The sequence below is a fragment of the Sapajus apella genome, unplaced genomic scaffold (genome assembly GCF_009761245.1).
Source record: "Sapajus apella isolate SASKATOON/1434 unplaced genomic scaffold, GSC_monkey_1.0 scaffold129, whole genome shotgun sequence".
Lineage (NCBI taxonomy): Eukaryota > Metazoa > Chordata > Mammalia > Primates > Cebidae > Sapajus > Sapajus apella.
Window position 1 is genome coordinate 178,007 of NW_022437069.1, and position 19,721 is coordinate 197,727.

Genomic DNA, 19,721 nt, shown 5'->3' on the forward strand with positions numbered 1-19,721 from the left:
AGCCAGGCCCCCACGTCAGGCCTCAGCCCCACAGCCCTGGCGGCCAGGTCACTTCAGTCCAGTTGTTCTCCACACTGCTGGAAACAAGCACTTTGGAAGTAAGTGCTCTGCTCAGCTCCTGAGGTTCAGGGGTCAGCAGCCCCACCCCAGGGGGCTGGCCTCCAGCCACGGCCTCCTTCCACGAAGGCTAGTGCAACCTCCCACTCCTTGGAGGACTTTGGCCTTCTGACTCAGGCCCACATCCAGGCAGGCAGGCCACTGCGAGGGCCTAACTGGCCCCCATCTCCAGCTGCCATGCAGGGGCAATGGTACCACACTGGAGACTGGGCCTGGTTTGCATAGTCTGCACGTTTAATCACTTTAAAATCTCTAACATTATCTCGTGTCCATTAAATAGAACCAACAATGCTGGGCCTGTTTAAATTACAAGAAAAAAATCACTGTGCACCAACCCAGTATCTTACAAAACCAGCCGGGCTGGCCACGAGGCTGGGGTGATGGGAGGAGGGGGCACCCCTGGGCAGGTGGCTGGGTACCAGGAATGGCTAGGGGAGAGAAAGGGGACTCCCAGGTGGGAGGGGACTGATTGTCCTAATGGGAGGGGTGCAAAAGGCACGTCAGAAGAGGGATTTTGGGGGGCTTGACAGGTCAGTGCTTTCTCCACCAGGGCACAGTGTTGAGGGGGCTGAGTGCCACCACCTGCCCACCCCTGGCACTTGGAGAGCCAGTGACCTGTGGGCCCTTGGCATGGCGAGCCCCACTTGAAACAGATGTCAGCCTGCCCTCCCACCAGGGGACCCCCTTTCCTCCAGCCCACCTGGCTGGCCTGCTTCTTCAGGACTTGGGGCTCAACTTTTCCTCACTCCTCAGCAACATGCTGCAGCCCCCACAGCTCAGGGCCAGGGCAGCCAGGGGGGAGCAGGGCGGACGGTGGGTGTGAGAAGGTGGGTAGTCCAGCTGCTACCCCCATTAAAAATACAAAACAAATCATCAGCATCTAAAGTGAAATCATCACAAAGTGAAAATATATCCTCAAACAGCCCCTGAGATCCCCACAGGGGAAAGCAGCATCGGGTGGGAGGCCAGAGAGGCTGGCTGGGCCACCGCCCCTCCCCACCACCCACCCAGGGGCTCCAGGTCTGTGAGTGCCAACAGCCCAGGCAGCCCGGGCTCAGAAAACAGGGATTTGGGCCCCGACGGGAGAGGCAGGTGCAAGAGAGGGGAGGGTGGTGAGGACACCAGCACAGGGTTCTGACAGCTTCCGCCTTAGCTGTGCCAACCTGGCAGCCAGTGGTGGTGGAGGCATGGAGCACAAGGCGCGCCAGGGACACTGGCCATGTGCACACCTGGAGGCACCTGCCTTGCCTTGGTCCCTTCCTATGATGGCTGCTGCTGCCAAGACTCACCAGAGCTAGGGGACAGGGCGGAGGGTGCGAAAGCCCTTGGAGAGGTGGCCTCCTCCCACAAATGCCTCCCAGGCCAGCCTCCCAACTGCCTGGATGGGGACCATTATTGCTTTAGAGGGACAGGGAAGGGCAAGAGCGGCGGCCTGGGTCAGGAATCCCAACAAGCAAGGGCTGCCCATCTTCACTCCGCAGGAACTCTGGCTGTGGCTGTGGCCGAGGCCAGCTGCCCTGAAGGTTTCACTCCTTTCTCCACATGGAGGGGGCGCTGAGGGTGGGGTGCGGCCCTCCCCGCACCCCAGCTGGTCCTGGGCCCACCTCAGGTGGCCAGGTGGGCCTGAGGGTAGGATGGGAAGCAGTCTCCACCCCTTTTGCCTCCCAGCTGGGGTCCAAACCCAGTCCCAAGATAAAAAAATACTTTGGTGAATTAAAAAGTGCCCAAGGAGGGGATTGGCTTGAGGGGATGGGCAGTGGGCTCATCAGAGGGCGCTCTGGTCTTTGATAAAGGCGGTCCTCTCGCCCCGGCCCTCGTCCTCTTCTGAGTCGGACGGGCACTCCTCCTGCCAGGCTTCAGGGGGCAGCCCCTTATAGGAGATGAGGCCACGGTCCATGGTGTACACCTTCACCCCCCGGAAGCTAAAGCCAGAGCGCAGCTGCAGGACCAGGAAGACAGTGACGAAGACCAGCACGATGAAGGCGCAGCTGAGGCCAGCCACCACCTCAGGCAGGTGAGAGGGCAGCAGGCCTGCCCGCAGCCGCGGCTCCTCCTCCACCTCTGGGGGCAGCCGGGGTGGCTGCTGCTCTGGCGGGGACTCTCGGCTGCTCTGGCTTTGCCGGGAGCAAGTCTGCTCCACAGGGTCCAAAGAGGCGTGGCTGGGGCAGCTGAGGCAGTCTGTGGGGGCCGGTCCCTGGCAAGTGGCACATGAGGCATGGCAGGGGGCGCAGACGCTGGCCCGGATGGTCTCCACGTCATTCTCGGTGCTATAGTGTGTATCCAGGACTTGGGGGGCAAAACCTGGAGGGCAGTGCTGCACGCAGCTCTTCTGGTGCAGGGAGAAGCCTTCCTCACACACTGTACGCGTGGGAGAGAGGTGAGTGTGTCAGCTACAGAGACTGCAGCCGTAGCGCCACCACTGCCCAAGGCAACTCACCACACCCCCAGGCTTCCCCAGCCCCGGCACTGTGGGCATCCCAAGCACCCCAGGTCTCTTGAGACCTTTTTCCCTTAAAGCTGGGATTCAGGACAGGCACCCGTCTTCCCCCTAGACTCAGGCCCCCAAAGCCCAACAGCACCCACTACTGACCCACACAGGCCTGGCTGGATGTGAGGGTCTTGCAGCCGCTGCTTTCAGGAGGTACGGGCAGCCCCTCAGGGGCTGTGCCATAGAGCACGAGGGTGAACTTGGTCAGCGTCCCTATTCCAGAGAGGGAAGGAGGCAAGAGTGGGATGGTGCTGGCACCATGCCCAGCGCCCCAGGTCCTGCCAGCCCTCCTCCTCGTACCCCTGCCCCTCAAGTGCCCCCAGTACCATAGTTGTTGGCTTCGCTGGTGTTTTCAATCTCTAGGATCCACTCGCCAGAGGGATCCTCATCCCAGGCATGAGTTGTCATGAAGGCCCAGTCATTAAACCCATCTGCGGAGTAGTCGTGCGGCCTGAGAAGGGGGGTGCACACAGCCGTCTGAGGCCTCTGGGGGACCCCAGGCCACGGACAACTAACCCACAACACACAGGGCACACACCCTTTCCCCACACAGACCAACCCCACGGGGCCGGAAGCGCCTGCTGGCTTGGCTGTTTCTCAGTGAGCCAGACGTGCTCGATGGGGGATTCTAGAAAGGTACATAGGCACCGCACAAGGTGGGGCACACTACAGACGTTAAATGGGAGCAAGCCAGGGATTCCTGCAGCAAAGAACGGCCCCCAGGGACAAAGCTGTCCCTCCTGAAATGTCACGAGTGCCCCCTGGGCCGTGTGAGCGAGCGAAGGCAAGTCTGCGGGCTGTGAGGGCGGTGGCGCTGGGCAGGGCGGGCAGGAACAGAGCAAGCACCTGGCTGCCAGCAGGGTGGAGCGGGTGCCCATGGGGCTGACCAGGTGGATGGCCAGGTCGCCACGGCGATTATAGGACAGTGTGAGCCGCGCCTGAGCGTGCTCCAGCCGGGTGATGTGGTTGGGCTCGCCCAGGCACGCGGTCACGGTCTTCCGCACCTCGAGCCGCTTCCCAATGTCTCTGTGCAGGAGAGCACCATGAGGGTCAGCCAGGCCTGGAAGGACCAGCGGGCATCCCCTGCGACTTTCAGGTCCCACTGGCCCCCTCCCAGCCAGGGGCCAGCCCTCACTTGGGCTCGGTGAGGATGTCAATGATGCACTTCCGCTGGGGGGCCACTGTGGTCCAATTCTGGGCCAGGGCGACCATGGCGCCTGCATCCAAAAGCCCGTAGCCATATGAGTGGCTCACTGTGGGGACAGGGAAGGTGGGGTCAGCGGGGGCCACAGAGGGCCTTCCACCGAACTCCACATCCCACTTCCAGGCACTGCAGCCTGCCCCCACCTTTCCGGCCCACGCCATTGGTGGCCCAGTCGTTGGCATTGAGGTGGGCTGGCTTCGAGGTCTGGACCACCAGGTGCTGCATGTCCCGCCACGTGAGGTTCTTACTACAAAGAAGCAAGGGAGAGGCCAGGGTCAGTCTGTCTGGGAGCGGCACAGAGTGCCAGGAGGGACAGGGTTGCCCCCAGCCCCTACCCACTTACTTGGCCTCCAGGGTGAGGGCAATGATGCCGGCCGCTAAAGGGGCAGAGGCTGAGGTGCCTGTGTGAGACTCCGTGCACTTCTGCCGCAAGTCAGTCGTCACCTGCCCAGAGGAGAATCGTACTGGGGCCTGCGATGGGTGGAGGGGGCCAGAGGAGCCACCTGCCTGCCCTCCCTCTGCCTACAGGCCCTGGGCCCCACAGATGGTATGCTGATCCAGGGCCAAGACCCTTGGGTCCCAGCTGCTGCCTTGCTAACTTGCTGTGGACAGGCTAATGCCGAGCCCCTCCTGGGCCTCAGTTTCCCAAGGAATAAGGGGGTTCAACTAGAGGCTGGGGATGAATAAGAACAATGTATGTTTTTAGGGAGAGTCTAGGTTCTCCAAAGGCTTCAGAGATGGCTCCACAGCCTCCAAGAACCTTGAGAGCCCCAGAGTTCACGTTCCATGATGCCTGAGCCACTATCACCCAGCCACATGGGAGTGGAGGCAGATGGTGTCCAAGAGGGTGCTGGGCAGAGCCAGGCAGCAGCCCCATTTTCCCAGCCCCCAGCCCCAGGCAAGACTCACGATCTGCTTCTCATTCTGGTTGCCACTACTGTAGGTCGTAGCCAGTGTGGACGAGCAGGCCTCGCTGTACCAGGGCACGTTGCCAAGCTGCGTGGCGCTGCTGATGGACAGCGTGTAGATGCTGTTGGTGTAGCCGTCGCAGTTGCAGCTGTCATGTTCCCGGCCCCCGTTCCCCGAGGCCCAGACAAAGATGGAGCCCAGCCCCCCTCGGCCCTGTGGACAGAGCGGGCTGAGGTCATTCAAGATTGGGACTTGAGGAATGGCTGGCAAGAGGAAGCTGCTGGAAGACTGGGAAGGCTGGAGCCTCTTTCTCTGGGAACCTGCTGTCTCCTATGAGATCCCTGTCGGATCAAGTAGGTATGCAAATATGTCTGTCTATGCGCACAAAAAATCAGACCAGGAGGCCAAGGCAGGAGGATCACTTGAGGCCAGGAGTTCGAGACCAGCCTGGGTGACATAGCAAGACCTCATCTCTAAAAACAAATTTGTTTTTTAATTAGCCAAGTGCAAGTGGTACGGGCACTTTACTCTTGTCTCTTCATGTTTCAATAAATGTGCTTTGTGTAAAGTTAAACGCAAGAATAAACAAACCAAAAAACACAAGGAAGGCAGCTCCGGAAGACAGCACCCAGCCTGCCCCCAAGGGCCGGACAGATCCCCACCTCACCTGGCTAACCCCCCGGAAGAAGGCCTCCTCGGCAAGGCGGGCTGGCCCATCCACTGTCTTGCCGTCATCCTCGGGGCCCCAGCTGGCACTGTAGATGTGGATGTGGTTGGGGTTCAGGCCCAGCGAGCGTGCCTCCACTGCATCTGTCACCTCGCCATCCAGCATGCGCACCCCTGGCCATGAACAGGGACATGAAGGGGGATGTTGCGTGGGTCTACCTGTCGGGGCCCCCACTCCAAGGAGCACTCCCAGCCGTGCGCCCTAGTGGATAAGCAGGGGAGGGTGGAGGCTGATGCTGGGAAACCCCGAACGCCTAACGACCTGTTTGCCCCTGCCTTTCAAAGACAAGACCCAGAGAAGAGAAAAGAGAACGACTTCTGCCCCCAGCCACACATTGTGGACTAGAAAGAGTCTCTGATTCCCAAAGGAGCCTGGTGATCAAGGCCCTGCCACGTGAGGACTCGGATGGGTTGTGAGGATTTCAGGAGACTCCTGCTGGGTAGGAAACACCCACTCCACAGGAGTCCAGCTCTTTGAGTCACTGGAACAGCCACATGGTCAAAGGATCCACTTGGGAAAGTGGCAGGCATTGGCCAGATGGGAATCGGGCAGGGAAGAATCCCACTGAAGGGCCCTCCTGAAGACGGGTGGCCCAGGCCCACACTCACCTCCAATGCGGGCGTTGTAGGCCACACCTACACCACAGACACCATTATTGGCCACCGCAGCCACTTCGCCCGCACACCGTGTGCCATGCCTGCCAGGGCCAAGCGCATACCATGAGCAGGACAAATGGGATGAACAGGGCCTGGCAGTGGGGCCACAGGAGCAGGAGGGATCCGCACCTCCAACACCCATCACCCTGAGTGAACAGCCCGTCTCCCACGTTCCCCTGGGCCATGGCCATCCCCACTCTGACCAAGCCCTGCCTCAGAGCCCTGGGTTGGCCAGGACTGTGGGGAGAGCCTCAGCCTCTTGGGCAGGGCACATCGCACTCAGGCTCAGCCCTGTTCCTTAGTGGAAGGAAGGAGAAGGGAGGCAGAGGCCAGGGGCCTGCCCCTTTTACCTGTTATCGTTCATCTGTGTGTAGCGAGGCTGGGGGTCAGGGTCCTGGTCATTGACATCAAAACTGGCCCCAGGATCCTAAGAAGGATTTGGCCACCATCAGAAGCAGGCTGACATCACTGATAGAACAGGAGAGCCCCTCGACACCCCTCACCAGAGATCACAGCCTCCCTCCCCCACCTCCTCACATAATTGCCTGCCAAGTCCGGGTGGTTCTTCTCAATGCCGTCGTCCAGAATGGAGACCACAATGCCGTGCCCCGTGTAGCCCTGTGCCCAGGCCTCCTTCACATTCAGGTCTCGCTGAGTGACACCAGACTGTGGAGACACACACCCTATCACTTATGAGACAAAGTTGGTTGTGTGAGGCTCAGGGTATCATGAAAATGATACCTTGCCACTCTAAAACCTCCTCCTGTACCCATCCCTGCTCCTGAAAGGCCACCACTGCCTATCTGGGCTCCATGGGGATGTTGAGAACTCTGGGAGGGCCACCCCCAGGCTTGCTTATTAGGATGGGCCAGGGAGAGACTGCCCAGCAGGAGGAAAGGAAAAGAATCCAAAGTCAGCCTCCTCCATCCAGGAGCTCATGGTGGGTGGATGGTGCATCTGGGAAGGGTCCCAGCAGCCAAGAAGGCCGCATACCAGGTACCACTGCTGTGGAAACTTCGGGTCCGTGGGTTCCTGGTACACGTCCCGTTTGGTCCGTCGCTTGGCCACCTGCTGCTCCAGCCACTGTACCTGCAGGGGAGTGAGGGGGAGATGCTGTGGGTGGAGGAGGTGGTAAGAGGGGCTCCTGAGAGCAGGAGGTGGAGGGTGGCAGCAGGAGGGGACTGGGGCCACACTCACTTGAGGCTCCCTCTGCAGCCGGCTGTGCCGCGGGCGGTGAGGCGACAGAGACCGCTTCGTCACTCCTCGATGCCAGAAGTGGTAATAGTCGCCGAAGATCTGCAACAGAGCAGGGAGACTGAGCTGGGCTTTCCATCTGTCAGTCCCCAGGGAGGCGGGGGACGGGGGTGGACAACGGCTGCACGGGAGGCTCGCCACGGTGCGGGGTACGGGGCATCTGTTCCCGGTCCGGGACCCAGCAACATGCAGGGACCGTGAGGACTCACTCTCACTGGGATATGCTACTTGCCTGAGCCACCTGTGCTAAAAGCTCATGGCCACCCAGAACATGCCGGCTACCCAGATGCCCCGAGCAAACAAGGCCAACAGCTCCTGCTCCCCGGTGCTAGAGTCCCTGTCTTCCCTGGCCCTACCCCCGGCAGTGTCCTGTGCCTAGGCCAGCGGCCCAGGTAAGAATACCTACCTGGCCCAGGTTGAGAAACCCATGCTTTCGTGCCACGCTGTTGGCCACCGCGGGGCCTCCAGGGATGCGCACAGCCCACGTGTTGGTGAAGACCTTCTGGCCCTGAGCATCAGCTGCCAGCAGGACCAAGGTTCCTGCTGCTGCTACCACCCATAGCAACCAGGGCCTCAGCTCCATGGGGGGGACAGGTGGCTGGGACCCTGGAGCGCCCGTCTCCTTGGCCTGGTCACAGGGCCTCGGCTCCCACGTGCCTGCTCACTGCCTGCGGCCCGGGGCTGACTGGTGGGGGCATGGGGCCGAGACGGGCAGGGCTGCGGAGGGTGAGGAGTGCCAACTCTGTGGGGAACAAGAGGGGAAAAGGGGGGAGAGGGTCAGTTCCTCCTCTGCCATGCACTATAGCTGCCCTGCCCACCCCAAGTTTCCATTATCGAGGCCTGAAATGAGACCTGGGGGAGAAGGGCAAAAAAATTAGTCCTCCCCAGAAGAAATCTAGCCCCTGAGGCCAGCCAGATGGACACAAGGACACCCTCACAACCCCACCTAATCCTTTCTCCACGCAAGAATATAAGTGTAACTGAAGGGCCAGGCGCCGTGGCTCACGCCTGTCATCCAGCACTTGGGGAGGCTGAGGCGGGTGGATCACCTGAGGTCATGAGTCCGAGACCAGCCCGGCCAACGTGGCACAACCCTGTCTCTACTAAAAATACAAACATTAGCCAGGTGTGGTAGCAGGTGCTTGTAGTCCCAGCTACCAGGGAGGCTGAGGCACGAGAATCGCTTGAGCCCAGGAGGTGGAGGTTGCAGTAAGCTGAGATCGTGCCACTGCACTCCAGTCTGGGCGACAGAACAAGACTCCCTCTCAAAACAAACAAACAAAAGTATAAGAAAAGAAGCAGGATGAAGACTATGAAGGCCTGAGTCAGTCAAAATCAGAAATAACAAATGAATAAATATTCCCCATGATTAAGGTAGAAAAGATGCATTATAAAGCAGCATGTACACATAATCCCATTTTGTTATTTAACATGTATATTTATACAAACTCAAAATCTGGAAAGACACACGCTAAAAAATGTTAACAGTGGTTCTCTGAGGATGGTGAGAATTACGAGTAATTGTTATTTTCTTCTTTGTGTCACTGTATTCTGCAAATCGCCTAGGTGCATTTTACATAGGAATAAGACGTTGGCTTTTAAAGTTTTTTAAATGAATGCCATCTATACAACTCACTAGGGTTTCCTAGTTCAGCAAAGCAGATCAGCCACAGGGAGTTATTTGAAAGCCCCAGAGCTCTTGGGAAGAAAGAATGGGTGCCCCTAGGTGGGATGATGCTTTTAGGGGCCATGTTCTGAGGGGGTGCGGGGGTGGAGATTGCAGAGGCTGCACCTCCCTCTATGGCTGAGATGGCCGCTATCAGCAAGTCAGGGGCCCAGGCTCCTTTCTACCGTTTCCTGGGGAATGTTGGAGCCGCCAAACCCTGCGCTGCCAGGGCCTGGAGGCCCCCAGCTGCCCCCTTGCTCGCTCCACGCCCACCAGTCTTGCGTAATCCGAGCCCAGGCAGCCAGGGCAAACACTGGCTGCTGAGCCAGGAGCGCCAAGGTGAGGCTGAATCAATAGTCCGAGTGTTGTTTTTCCTCCTTCGGCAAACAGACAGTGGGACCTCTCTGCCCGGGGCCACATAACTGTCCCCACATAGGGCTCCTAACTAGCCAGAAGCCAAGCCCCTGAAGGAAGGGGGGAAGCTGGGAGAGGTCCCAGCGGTGCCAATTGGTGGTATCCCGTCTCAGTACCAAGCTCCCTGAGAGGCGGCAGGACCCTGGATGCCCCTACCACTTCCATGGCCAAGGCCACTCTTTTCCAGATAGCAAGAAGAAGGCACCCCAGCTCATGCAGGCCCCGGGGAGCTAGAGAGGCAGGCTCACCATGGAGAACTCCTTGCTTCTCCAGAGGCTGGCCTTAGACACAACCGGCCTCCCTGACTGCTGCAGTCCCACCCTGCAGGCTGGGGGGACTCCACACACAATTCCTGGAGTATTTTCAGTTTGGACCAAAATAACCTGACAGCTGATGGCAGGAGACATCTACAATACAGCTCCTGCACATCCCTGTGGGCAGAGTCCACAGGGCTCCAGGCAGGGTAGGCCTGGGAACCACAGCCCTATAGCGCCTTGGGTGGCTGGTTCCAGAAAGCAGGCCTGGGCAATGGCTGGGCAGCTAGGTGCCCCAGCCCTAGGGGATGAAGAAACCCCCCAAGTCCCTCATTTACAGAGGATGTGGGACCCTGGGGACAGAGTCATATAGGAACAGGCTTCATCTGTCTTGCCACCACAACAGCTGCCCCTTGGGTCCAGATGTCATGCAACCACCCCCCTGTCCCCCTGTCACCAACCACAGTGCTGTGGGTCCTGCTGGAGCCCCCCAAATCGAGGCTGGTTTCATCTAGGTCTAGCCCAGATTCCATCACACTGGAGATGAAGCCGCAGCTGCTTGGCGTTAAAAGTGATTAACCAACTACTTAATTACCTTGCAGCACCCGGAAAGAAAGCAGGCTTCAGGCGCAACTGAACAGTCCCCCCAAAGAAAGAGGGCCAGCCTCCCTCTATCCAACATCCCCAGCCATGGTGAGGGGTGGGGATGACTCCCAGAAACTGGGGACCCCCCCCAGAGGGCTCTGCCACAACATCTGGGACAAGGGAGGATCCCCGAAAAGAGTAAGAACTGAAAACAGTGAATGAATGGGTTTCTCCCCACCCCCATCCCAGACTCTGACTCACCCTCTTGAGTCCTAGTTTGTCTCAAACCTGGAAGCTTGCTGGATTTCTCATGATCCTGTCTCACATGGGACTCAGCTCCAGGCTGTGGCCAGAGAACGCTGTGGGTGCTCTTCCTGGGTGTGTTCTTGGCAAAACCCTTTTCTCCAGCTCCAGAACCTCCCGACACAGAGAGTCACTCTGGGCCACTCAAACTGCGCCCACCCCCAGGACCAACTGCTGTTTTGCAGACAGGGGTCTGGGGGTCCGGCTCTGACAGAGCCACAGAGCAGGCCACGGGCGGGCCACTCAACACCCAACCAGTCTCTCCCTCCAGCAGAGACACCACGCGGGGTCCTGTTACCAGCACTGAGAGGCTCGCGGGAAAGTATCGCTCCCAGTCCCTGCCCAATTATTTGCTGTGTGATCTTAAGTCATTTCCTCTCCATGGGCCTCAGTTTCCTTGGTGGTAAAAACTGCTAGACCAGCGGTTTTCAAACTTTTTTTTTTTTAGAAGCCACAGAATCCCTTTTTAAAAATCAAATGCCCAATATAGGAAATAGTAAAACGAGGGCTGCTCTGCTTGAGAAGGGGCCAGGCTTGGCCGCTGTCCTGTGCCGCGTCCACACCTGCTCGGCAGCCGCCCTCACCAGGCCACATCACCTGGGTTCCCCTCGCACTTCCCAGGTCAGAAAGGGAATCCCAACACTCCCCAGGAGAAGAGGGCCTGCGCCCCAGGGGCCTGGCGGGGGGCGGGGGGAGAGGATGACGGGAAAGCGGGTTTTGACCAGCCAAGTGACCGCCGTCAGACCTGTCTGGCAAGCAGGCCGCCCCTCGGTGCAGCCTCCCCGCGGGGCACAGGGGCCTCGGCCAGGCCGCGGCAGAAGGCAGCCCCGGGACCTACCTGCGCCGGCCGCCGGCGCCCACGGATCCCCGACAGGAGTCCTCGCCGCGCAGGTGTGCGGGCGGGGGCGAGGCCCGGGCGAAGGATCCCCCGCCTCGCCCCCGGCCGTTCCTTCCCTCCCGGGCCGAACGCAGACCCTCCCCGGCCGCGGAGTGGGCGAGCCGGTGGCGGCCCCGGAGGCGGCGGGGAGGCGGGGGCAGCCGGCGCCTCCGGAATTTTCTCCCCATCCCGCCCACAGTAGGAGCCCCCAGGCGCTTCCTGAGGTCAGAGGGCTCGCCCGGGCCCCACGCGGAAAAGTACCGGCCAGGCCCGGCGCGCTCAGGTGGGCTGCGGGGCGCCCTCCCCGCTCCGGGCGGCTCCACCTTCGGGCCCGGCCCTGGAGCCAGTTCCCGAAAGCAGGCGGGCGGCCGGGCCCCGGGGGACGCGGGTCGGGCTGCCCCGGCGCCAGTGCCTCGACCCTCCCGGGCCACGGAGCCCGCTCCCGGGACAGAGCGGCCCGGCCCAGCCGGCTCCCCTCGGGCCCGGCTCCCAGGCGCGCTGCCTCCCCCGGGCCCCGGGCCCCGCGCCCTCGCCGCTTACCCTGGGGAGCCCGGGCGGGGAAACTTTTTCCAGGCGAGCGCCGCGGCGGCTCCGGCGCCCCTCGGCCGAGCCGAGAGCCCGGCGAAGGGGGCCTGGGCTCGGCGGGGTCCCCGCGCCCGGCGGCAGCGTCACGGCGCGGAGGCGGGGGAGGCGCGGCAGCGCGGCCTCCGCCGGGCCGGCGACCAGGGCAGGGCTCGGCCTGGGCTCCGGCTCCGGCGCGGGCTGGGGGCAGCGGCCGGGCCGCGGCGGCGCGGCTTGTTTACTAGGGCCGCTGTCAGCGGCGGCGGCGGCGGCGGCGGCCCGGGCTCCTCCTCCTCCGCCGCCGCGCCCCTCCCCCTCGCGGCGCCACCTCCGCGCTTCCCCGGCCGCCGCCGCCACCGGCCCGGCGCGCCCGGCGCCCATGCCGCCCGGCCCGGGGCCCGCGTTCTCGGCACCAGCGCCGCGCGCTCGCCGCGCATCCGGCCCCTGCGGCCTCTGGGGCGCCGCTGCCTCCGGCTCTCGGTAGGGGCAGGTAGGAAGTGGGGCCGGCGATCCCAGAGCCCTGGCGACCGCCCGGCGCGACCCCCAGGCCCCGCTGCCGCGCCCCCGCCCCGGGCTCGGCTCTTCGCGCCGCGGAGACCTGAACTCGGAACCGAGGGGAAGGGCTTGGGGGAGGCACGCCGAGCCCAGCCTCGGCTGCACTCGTGGGGGACTGGCCCTCTCCGCCCCCGCGCCCCGCTTCCCCGCGCCCGGGCCGCGAGTTTGAACCTGACCGGGTTCAGAGCCCAGGGCCAGCGGACCTCGGGTCTTGCACTCCAAGGTCGAGGGAGGGCCGCGCGGCGGCAGGGCCAGCCTCCTCCTGGCCTGCTGGTGGAGGAGTCACGACTCCGTCTGCATTTGTATAGACAGGTGGATGTATGAGCAGAAGTAGCCCACCTCCTTTTAATATTTTTAGCTTTTTTTTTTTTTTAACATCAGCCGCTTGCCAGGCACCAGGCCAGTCACTTCACATTATCTCCTCCTTATGTACATTATTTAATCCACATAATCCTTTCAGGCTGACATTATTAATCCCATTTTACAGATAAGGAAACTGAGGCGCACAACGATTAAATAATTGGCCCAAAGTCCCACCACCAGCAGGCTTCAGATCCTGCAAGAGACTGGGTGTTTGGCAGAGCCGGAATCCAAGCTAATTGTAATATACCAGCCGGAGCCTCTCTCTCCTTGGGCCCTAGAAAACGTTTGTGCTACTTGGCCGAGGCTGACGCTGCTTGAGCTGAGAAAGAAAAGAAGGAAAATGTGGCCAAGGGCTTCCCAGGCTGGGTTATTCCAAGATCGCATAGCAGCCTGTGCCCATCCCTTCTCACTCCCTGTGAGACCACCTGGCCGCACAGGATCAGCCTGTGGCCTCCTTAACAAAGGTTCCCAAGAAATGAAGAAAAAAAAAAAATCCGCTGAGTATTTCCTATGAGCCAGGCACCACTGAGAGCTGTTCTCCTGTGTCAGCCCACTCTATACTCACCACGAGCCCCATGAGGTGGGTACAGTACATTTTCCTTTAAGAACCTTTGATGTATCACTGTCTACGTTTTATTTTTTTTTATTTTTTATTTTTTTATTTTTTTTTTGAGACGGAGTTTCGCTCTTGTTACCCAGGCTGGAGTGCAATGGCGCGATCTCGGCTCACCGCAACCTCCGCGTCCTGGGTTCAGGCAATTCTCCTGCCTCAGCCTCCTGAGTAGCTGGGACTACAGGCACGCGCCACCATGCCCAGCTAATTTTTTGTATTTTTAGTAGAGACGGGGTTTCACCATGTTGACCAGGATGGTCTCGATCTCTTGACCTCGTGATCCACCCGCTTCGGCCTCCCACAGTGCTGGGATTACAGGCTTGAGCCACCGCGCCCGGCCACTGTCTACGTTTTATAGAGCAGGAAACTGAGGCCCAGAGAGGTTCAATCGTGACAATTCTTAAGGTAACTGGTGAAAATCAATCAGCAAACGGGTTCACATCCCTGGGGCAGTATTTTGTACTGTGACACCTTAGACAAGTTAATTTCTCAGAGACTTCCTCAATTTACCCCCTATAAAATGGAGATAATATTTAATGAGTGGGATCAGGTATTTGGGGCACCTTTACAAACTCTGAAAAAGGGAACACGAGGAACAATGCCAGGTCCTCTATGTTGAGCTGGAAGATAAGTCCAGTTGGCTTTGTCCCAAAGTGGGGACTTCCCCTCTGCCAAGGAACTAAGACTTGTAGGGGCCACACTGGGTAGTGCCAGCCACAGTTTGGAGAACAATAATACTCCAGCAGTCAGACTGGGGCAGGAAGTGAGTCAGGCTTCTTCCTCAGGCTGAGGAAGAGAGCTCCATTGAGGGGAAAGAGGGACAGGGCTGGCCCCACCTAGCCTCGGAGTCCCCCTTGCCCTTCCCACTTGTCCTCAGGCCTGGAAGAAAGGTCAGCCCAGAAAAAAAGCAATACTTTGTCTCGAGCTCTTGCCCTTAAGAAGAAGAAAAAAGCAATACATTCAGCCCCAGGTGCCCCACCCATCCTGGAGACTGGCCTCAGGGGAGCCTGCAGTGGGTCTTTGGAGGGGGAGGGGTAGCCTGGGCTCAGATGGCTGCCACCCAGGCAGAGGCAGTGGGAAGTGGTGCTACCCAGTCTCTCCAGTCCTGCCTTTGGCACAAGGCAAAATCCCTCAAACTCTGTTCCCAGTGGTGCATCCCTAAGGAGGAATGAGGACAGAATTGGGTAGGTGAGCGCCTCTCTCTGCTTCACCCAGTGTGGCTTATAGTTTAGGGTTTCACATGAGATTGTATTTTACAACAATTCTGCTGCTAAAAAGAATTTTAATGCCACTCTCCGTGAGACCCCTCTGGAAAAAATCGCATTCGACCACAACTGGTGACTTATGCCTTCATCTCACTACGGCAAGTCCTGTGGGCCGGGATTGTTCACTTTATTGCTCCCGACCGCCCCGGAGCCCAGGTCTCCTGACTTGGGGCCCTAGGGGACCAAGGTCCTCTGGAGCCCACCTTAGCAGTTTTACACAAGAGTTAGCAGGACTTGGGCATGTGACAGAAGGCTGGAGATGAGTGGGAGGAGCAGGGCCTGAAGGGTAGGTGGGGGTGTGAAGGGGCTCCCACTTTCCCAGCAGGGCTCTGGGGGGAAGAGTCCAGCCAGGCCTCTCTTTATCCTTAGATTTGGGGCTAATCCAGGGAGGCTCCTGAGGATAACAGTCTTTAATCCACCCAGTCATTCGGACTCCCAGCCCCTCTATTGTCTCCTTGGGGCTCTCTGAGAGTCTTCTCTGAAATCTCTGGCCCACCTCAGCAAATGAAGCCTTCAGCAGCAGTACCCACACCTGGTTTTAATCAGAATGTCTACACAACATTCAGACGTGCGTAGAAGGGTGCACGACAAAATTTCATTGGTGTTATCTCCAAATGAAACGGTCACATTTACCACCTTTGTCTTCCTCTTTTTGCTTACCTGCATTTTTCAGGAATGCCTGCAAGAACTCCTAAAATAATTAAACCTTTAAGTCAACGCAAAGTCGAATCAAGTGTGTCCATACTTCACCATCCAGCTCCAGAACACCTGGGATCGGTCCTGGCCTCTGCTGCTCTCCGCCACGGGCTGCGGTCGGGCTCCTATCCCGTCCTAGGGCGGGGCCCTTCCAGTTCTGGCTAAACCACTTTGGGAAAACCTTCTTTATATGATAGGCAAACAGGGTGTCTGTGGGTGGGGGGAGGAGCTAGAAGGGATGCAGTGGTGACATAACTGGTAGCGCTGGGACTGGATCCACGCATGGCCAGCCCTTCTCATTTCCCCCATTTATTGGGGTGGATCTGCGCTTACCTTCTGCCTGGCTTTGCCGCATCCCAGCCACTGGCTGACTTAATAGCTTCCTTCTGCCAGCTCCAGCTCCTTGTCTTCTGCCTTGCCTTCCGTGGCCAGCCAGTGCTGCCACAATTTTGTACCTAATAAATGCTTTGGGAGCAGTCTCACCACACCTGGCCGACGTTCAATGAGCAGCTGCTGAATGCTGGGCTCTGGTGCCCCAGACCTGGGTCCCTTGGAGCTTGTCCATCGGAAGCCGGAGACCACCTCTAGTAGGGTTGCACGGAGGTACCTGGGACACACCAGGATCTTGCTGAGTCTGTGCCCTCCCTGGCCTTCCAGCTTCAACAAGCCCGCTGCCCTTCCTTCTCTCTTGATTCAGAAATGTGAATCACTCAATCCTCATAGTTTCTTTTTGTTTGTTTTTTTGGGTTGTTTTCTTTCTTTTTTTTTTTTTTTTTTTGAGATGGAGTTTCGCTCTTGTTACCCAGGCTGGAGTGCGATGGCGCAATCTCGGCTCACCGCAACGTCCACCTCCTTCCTGGGTTCAGGCAATTCTCCTGCCTCAGCCTCCTGAGTAGCTGGGATTACAGGCACGCACCACCATGCCCAGCTAATGTTTTGTATTTTTAGTAGAGACGGGGTTTCACCATGTTGACCAGGATGGTCTCGATCTCTTGACCTCGTGATCCACCTGCCTTGGCCTCCCAAAGTGCTGGGATTACAGACTTGAGCCACTGCGCCCAGCCTGTTTTTTTCCTTTGAGTCAGACTCTCACTCTGTCGCCCAGACTGGAGTACAATGGCCTGATCATGGCTCACTGCAACCTCTGCCTCCCTGGTTCAAGCGATTCTCATGCCTCAGCCTCCTGAGTAGCTGGGATTACAAGTGCACACCACTTTTTTTTTTTTTTTTTTTAAGTAGAGATGGAATTTTGTTTTGGTTTTGGTTTTTTGGGTTTTTTTTTTCTTTCTTTCTTGGAGTATGGAGATGGGATTTTGTTATGTTGGCCAGGCTGGTCTCGAACTCTTGACCTCAAGCGATCCACACACCTCAGCCTCCCATAGTGCTGGGATTATTAGGCATGAGCCACCACGCCCGGCCACCCTCATAGCTTCTTGTTGAGTTTTTCAGTCGGTTTGTCATCCTGAACAGGGTTTCTCAGCCTCAGAATTATTGACATCCTGGGTCGGATAATTCTCTGTAGGGGACGCTGCACTGTACATTGCAGGATGTTCAGTCGCATCCCTGGCCGCTAAACATTAGCAGCTAGTAGCACTCCGGCTCCCATGATGACAACCAAAAAGACCTCCAGGCATTGCCAAAGGTCCCTTGGGAGACAAAAATCACTCCCAGTGGAGAACTACTGTCACAGAGTGAGGAGTGCGAACATCACGGGATTGTGGTTAATCTGCCAGGGTTCGAGGCAGCAAGAGTTGTCTGCTGGGAACTAAGCACCGAGACAGCGGGCAGTGAGGGAGAAAACTCCCAAACTTGAAACCGCCCAGTATAGAAGCACAACAAAGGGCCATTTAGTGATCAGGGCAAACAATCGTATGCATCCTCATGACCTCTGAGGACATCACTTTCCATCATGTTGGCGATAATGCTGAATCAAGGAAAGGATCAATCATGTTGGCGTGTGGGCCATGGTAGCATTAAAGATGTATTCGGAAACAGACTAGTGTGGTTGCTTGGGAAAGGGGGCAGGGAGGGGCAGGAGGAAACTCTTGGGAATGATGGACGTGTTCATTATCTTGATTGTGGTGATGGTTTCCTGGGTGTGTCCATATGTCAAAACATATCAGGTTGTCCACTCTAAATCCACGCAGTTTAGAGTGTGTCAGTTACACCTCAGCAAAGCTGTTTTGAAGAATTGGTGTTTCAAGCTTTAGTGCTTGAATGGCTTTATTTTGAAAATTCGATAGTGTGGAGCAGTCCACCGCTTGACTGTGCCGAATAAATACGGGGTCACTGTAGTACTTAAAAAGAAAAGAGGGAAAAAAAGAAGAAAAGGGATCATGGGCTGTAAGATTGTCCTAAGCAGGGAAGGACAGGAGTGGCACGAAGACTTGGCTCCAGCGTCCCTCCGTGCTGCCCGAGAGCCTGTCCTCCAGCCTAGGACAGACCCCGGAGAGTCTTTCCATTGGCGGATGCCATCAAACCAACATGTCTGGAACGGTATTATCAGGGGCTTGGGAAAATAGAATAACAAATGTGCAGGCTGCCAGGAAAGGAACAGATGATTCTGGAAATGATAGGCTCCGCCACAAACTTTAATCCCTAAAACAAACACTGCTGGGGAAGAAGTCAGTTAATACCTGGAGGAGGGTGAGTGCAGTGCCTCAATGGGGCATGGCACACCTGGGAGCAGAGAGCATTCACAGGAGCCAGATGCCGGGTGCCAACCTGTGTGTTACAGGCTCGTGCCCGAGGGGCTGCACTTGGTAGGAGGGAGCACTGTGAGTGGCGGTGAGGGGCCCTCCCTGACTGTGCAGATGCGTTTTGGCTGATGGAGACCTCCACAGAGGTTCTCGGGAGCCCCTCAGCGAGGCGGGGGAGCAAGGAGAGGTGCTGTGATAGGGAGGAATTCTATGTGAAAAGAAAAACTGCTTGGCCGGGCTCGGTGGCTCAAGCCTGTAATCCCAGCACTTTGGGAGGCCGAGGCAGGTGGATCACGAGGTCAAGAGATCGAGACCATCCTGGTCAACATGGTGAAACCCCGTCTCTACTAAAAATACAAAACATTAGCTGGGCATGGTGGCACGTGCCTGTAGTCCCAGCGACTCAGGAGGCTGGGGCAGGAGAATTGCCTGAACCCGGGAGGCGGAGGTTGCGGTGAGCCGAGATTGTGCCATTGCACTCCAGCCTGGGTAACAAGAGCGAAACTCCGTCTCAAAAAAAAAAAGAAAAAAGAAAAACTGCTTTTGTGGAGGTCGGTGGTGCACCAGGCCTTTCATTCATTCATTCCTCAGATACTGACAGGGTGCCTGCTGGGTGCAGGACCTCTTCCTGTGCTTCAGTTCCAGTGAGGGAAGCTGCAGCTCACGGGTGAATAAGCCAGTTTAGGAGAGAAGTTCTGAGCTCCTCTGACTACCGTGGGGAGTAGAGGTATAGGGGTTTCGTGTGGGAACCCACCACAGCCCGACACAGCAGACACCATAGGTGACCCTCCTGATATGAAATGTAGGGGACTGGCTAAGACCCCTGGAAGGAAATAGTAAAGAAGATAATGTGGGAGTGCCTGAGGAAGGGGGAGGGAAGGTGCTATCCCTGGGGTGGTCAAGGGAGACCTCTGGGAGGAGATGATTGAGCTCAGGCTGAAGAAAAAGGCAAAAATATAACAATCTCGATCTCGAGGAAGGGTACCCCAGGCAGATGGAAGGGCAAGACGTGGGCCTAGGGGCATGAGCTTATATGCTTGCAGAGCAGACACTTCTTGGAGCATGGGGAAGAGGGGAGGAGCAGGAGAGATGAGATAAGAGGTGGGTGAGGGGCTGGATCACAGAGCACTTGCCAGGCTGGGTCTGGATGTTGAATTTAGTTATCAGAGCAATGGGCTCTGCATTCTCAAAATTCTTCTGGAAATTTTACTGATTTACCCTTCAAAAATGTTTTTTGGGCCGGGCGCGGTGGCTCAGGCTTGTAATCCCAGCACTTTGGGAGGCCAAGGCGGGTGGATCATGAGGTCAAGAGATCGAGACCATCCTGGTCAACATGGTGAAACCCCGTCTCTACTAAAAATACAAAAATTAGCTGGGCATGGTGGCGCACGCCTGTAGTCCCAGCTACTCGGGAGGCTGAGGCAGGAGAATTGCTTGAACCCAGGAGAGGGAGGTTGCGGTGAGCCGAGATCGCGCCATTGCACTCCAGCCTGGGTAACGAGAGCGAAACTCCGT

At 58.0% G+C, this 19,721-nt stretch overlaps 1 protein-coding gene across 3 annotated transcripts; it reads right to left on the minus strand.

The window, feature by feature from the left end:
- Positions 1-328: 328 nt before the first annotated feature.
- Positions 329-15,665, minus strand: FURIN (furin, paired basic amino acid cleaving enzyme). 3 transcript variants are annotated; one of them, XM_032262428.1, is made up of 16 exons: positions 15,557-15,665; positions 7,762-8,097; positions 7,299-7,397; positions 7,095-7,190; positions 6,639-6,767; positions 6,452-6,528; positions 6,054-6,142; positions 5,386-5,558; positions 4,719-4,931; positions 4,153-4,253; positions 3,953-4,056; positions 3,741-3,858; positions 3,452-3,631; positions 2,932-3,056; positions 2,708-2,818; positions 329-2,475 (listed from the first exon to the last, which is right to left on the minus strand). In XM_032262428.1, the coding sequence occupies exons 2-16, from the start codon at positions 7,936-7,938 to the stop codon at positions 1,883-1,885; spliced, it is 2,385 nt and encodes a 794-aa protein (XP_032118319.1). In that variant the 5' UTR covers positions 7,939-8,097; positions 15,557-15,665; the 3' UTR covers positions 329-1,882. The 3 variants fall into 3 exon arrangements, with proteins under 3 accessions (XP_032118319.1, XP_032118317.1, XP_032118318.1); XM_032262426.1 differs by lacking the exon at positions 15,557-15,665 and adding an exon at positions 11,995-12,197; XM_032262427.1 differs by lacking the exon at positions 15,557-15,665 and adding an exon at positions 10,536-11,343.
- Between the last annotated feature and the right edge of the window lie 4,056 nt (positions 15,666-19,721).

Coding starts and splice junctions, on each gene's coding strand:
- FURIN (XM_032262428.1), bottom strand. CDS start 7,938: ATGGAGCTGAGGCCCTGGTTGCTATGGGTGGTAGCAGCAGCAGGAACC. Junction 7,398..7,761: donor GGTTTCTCAACCTGGGCCAG/GTAGGTATTCTT, acceptor GCTCTGTTGCAG/ATCTTCGGCGACTATTACCA. Junction 4,254..4,718: donor ACCAGAATGAGAAGCAGATC/GTGAGTCTTGCC, acceptor TCCTCTGGGCAG/GTGACGACTGACTTGCGGCA.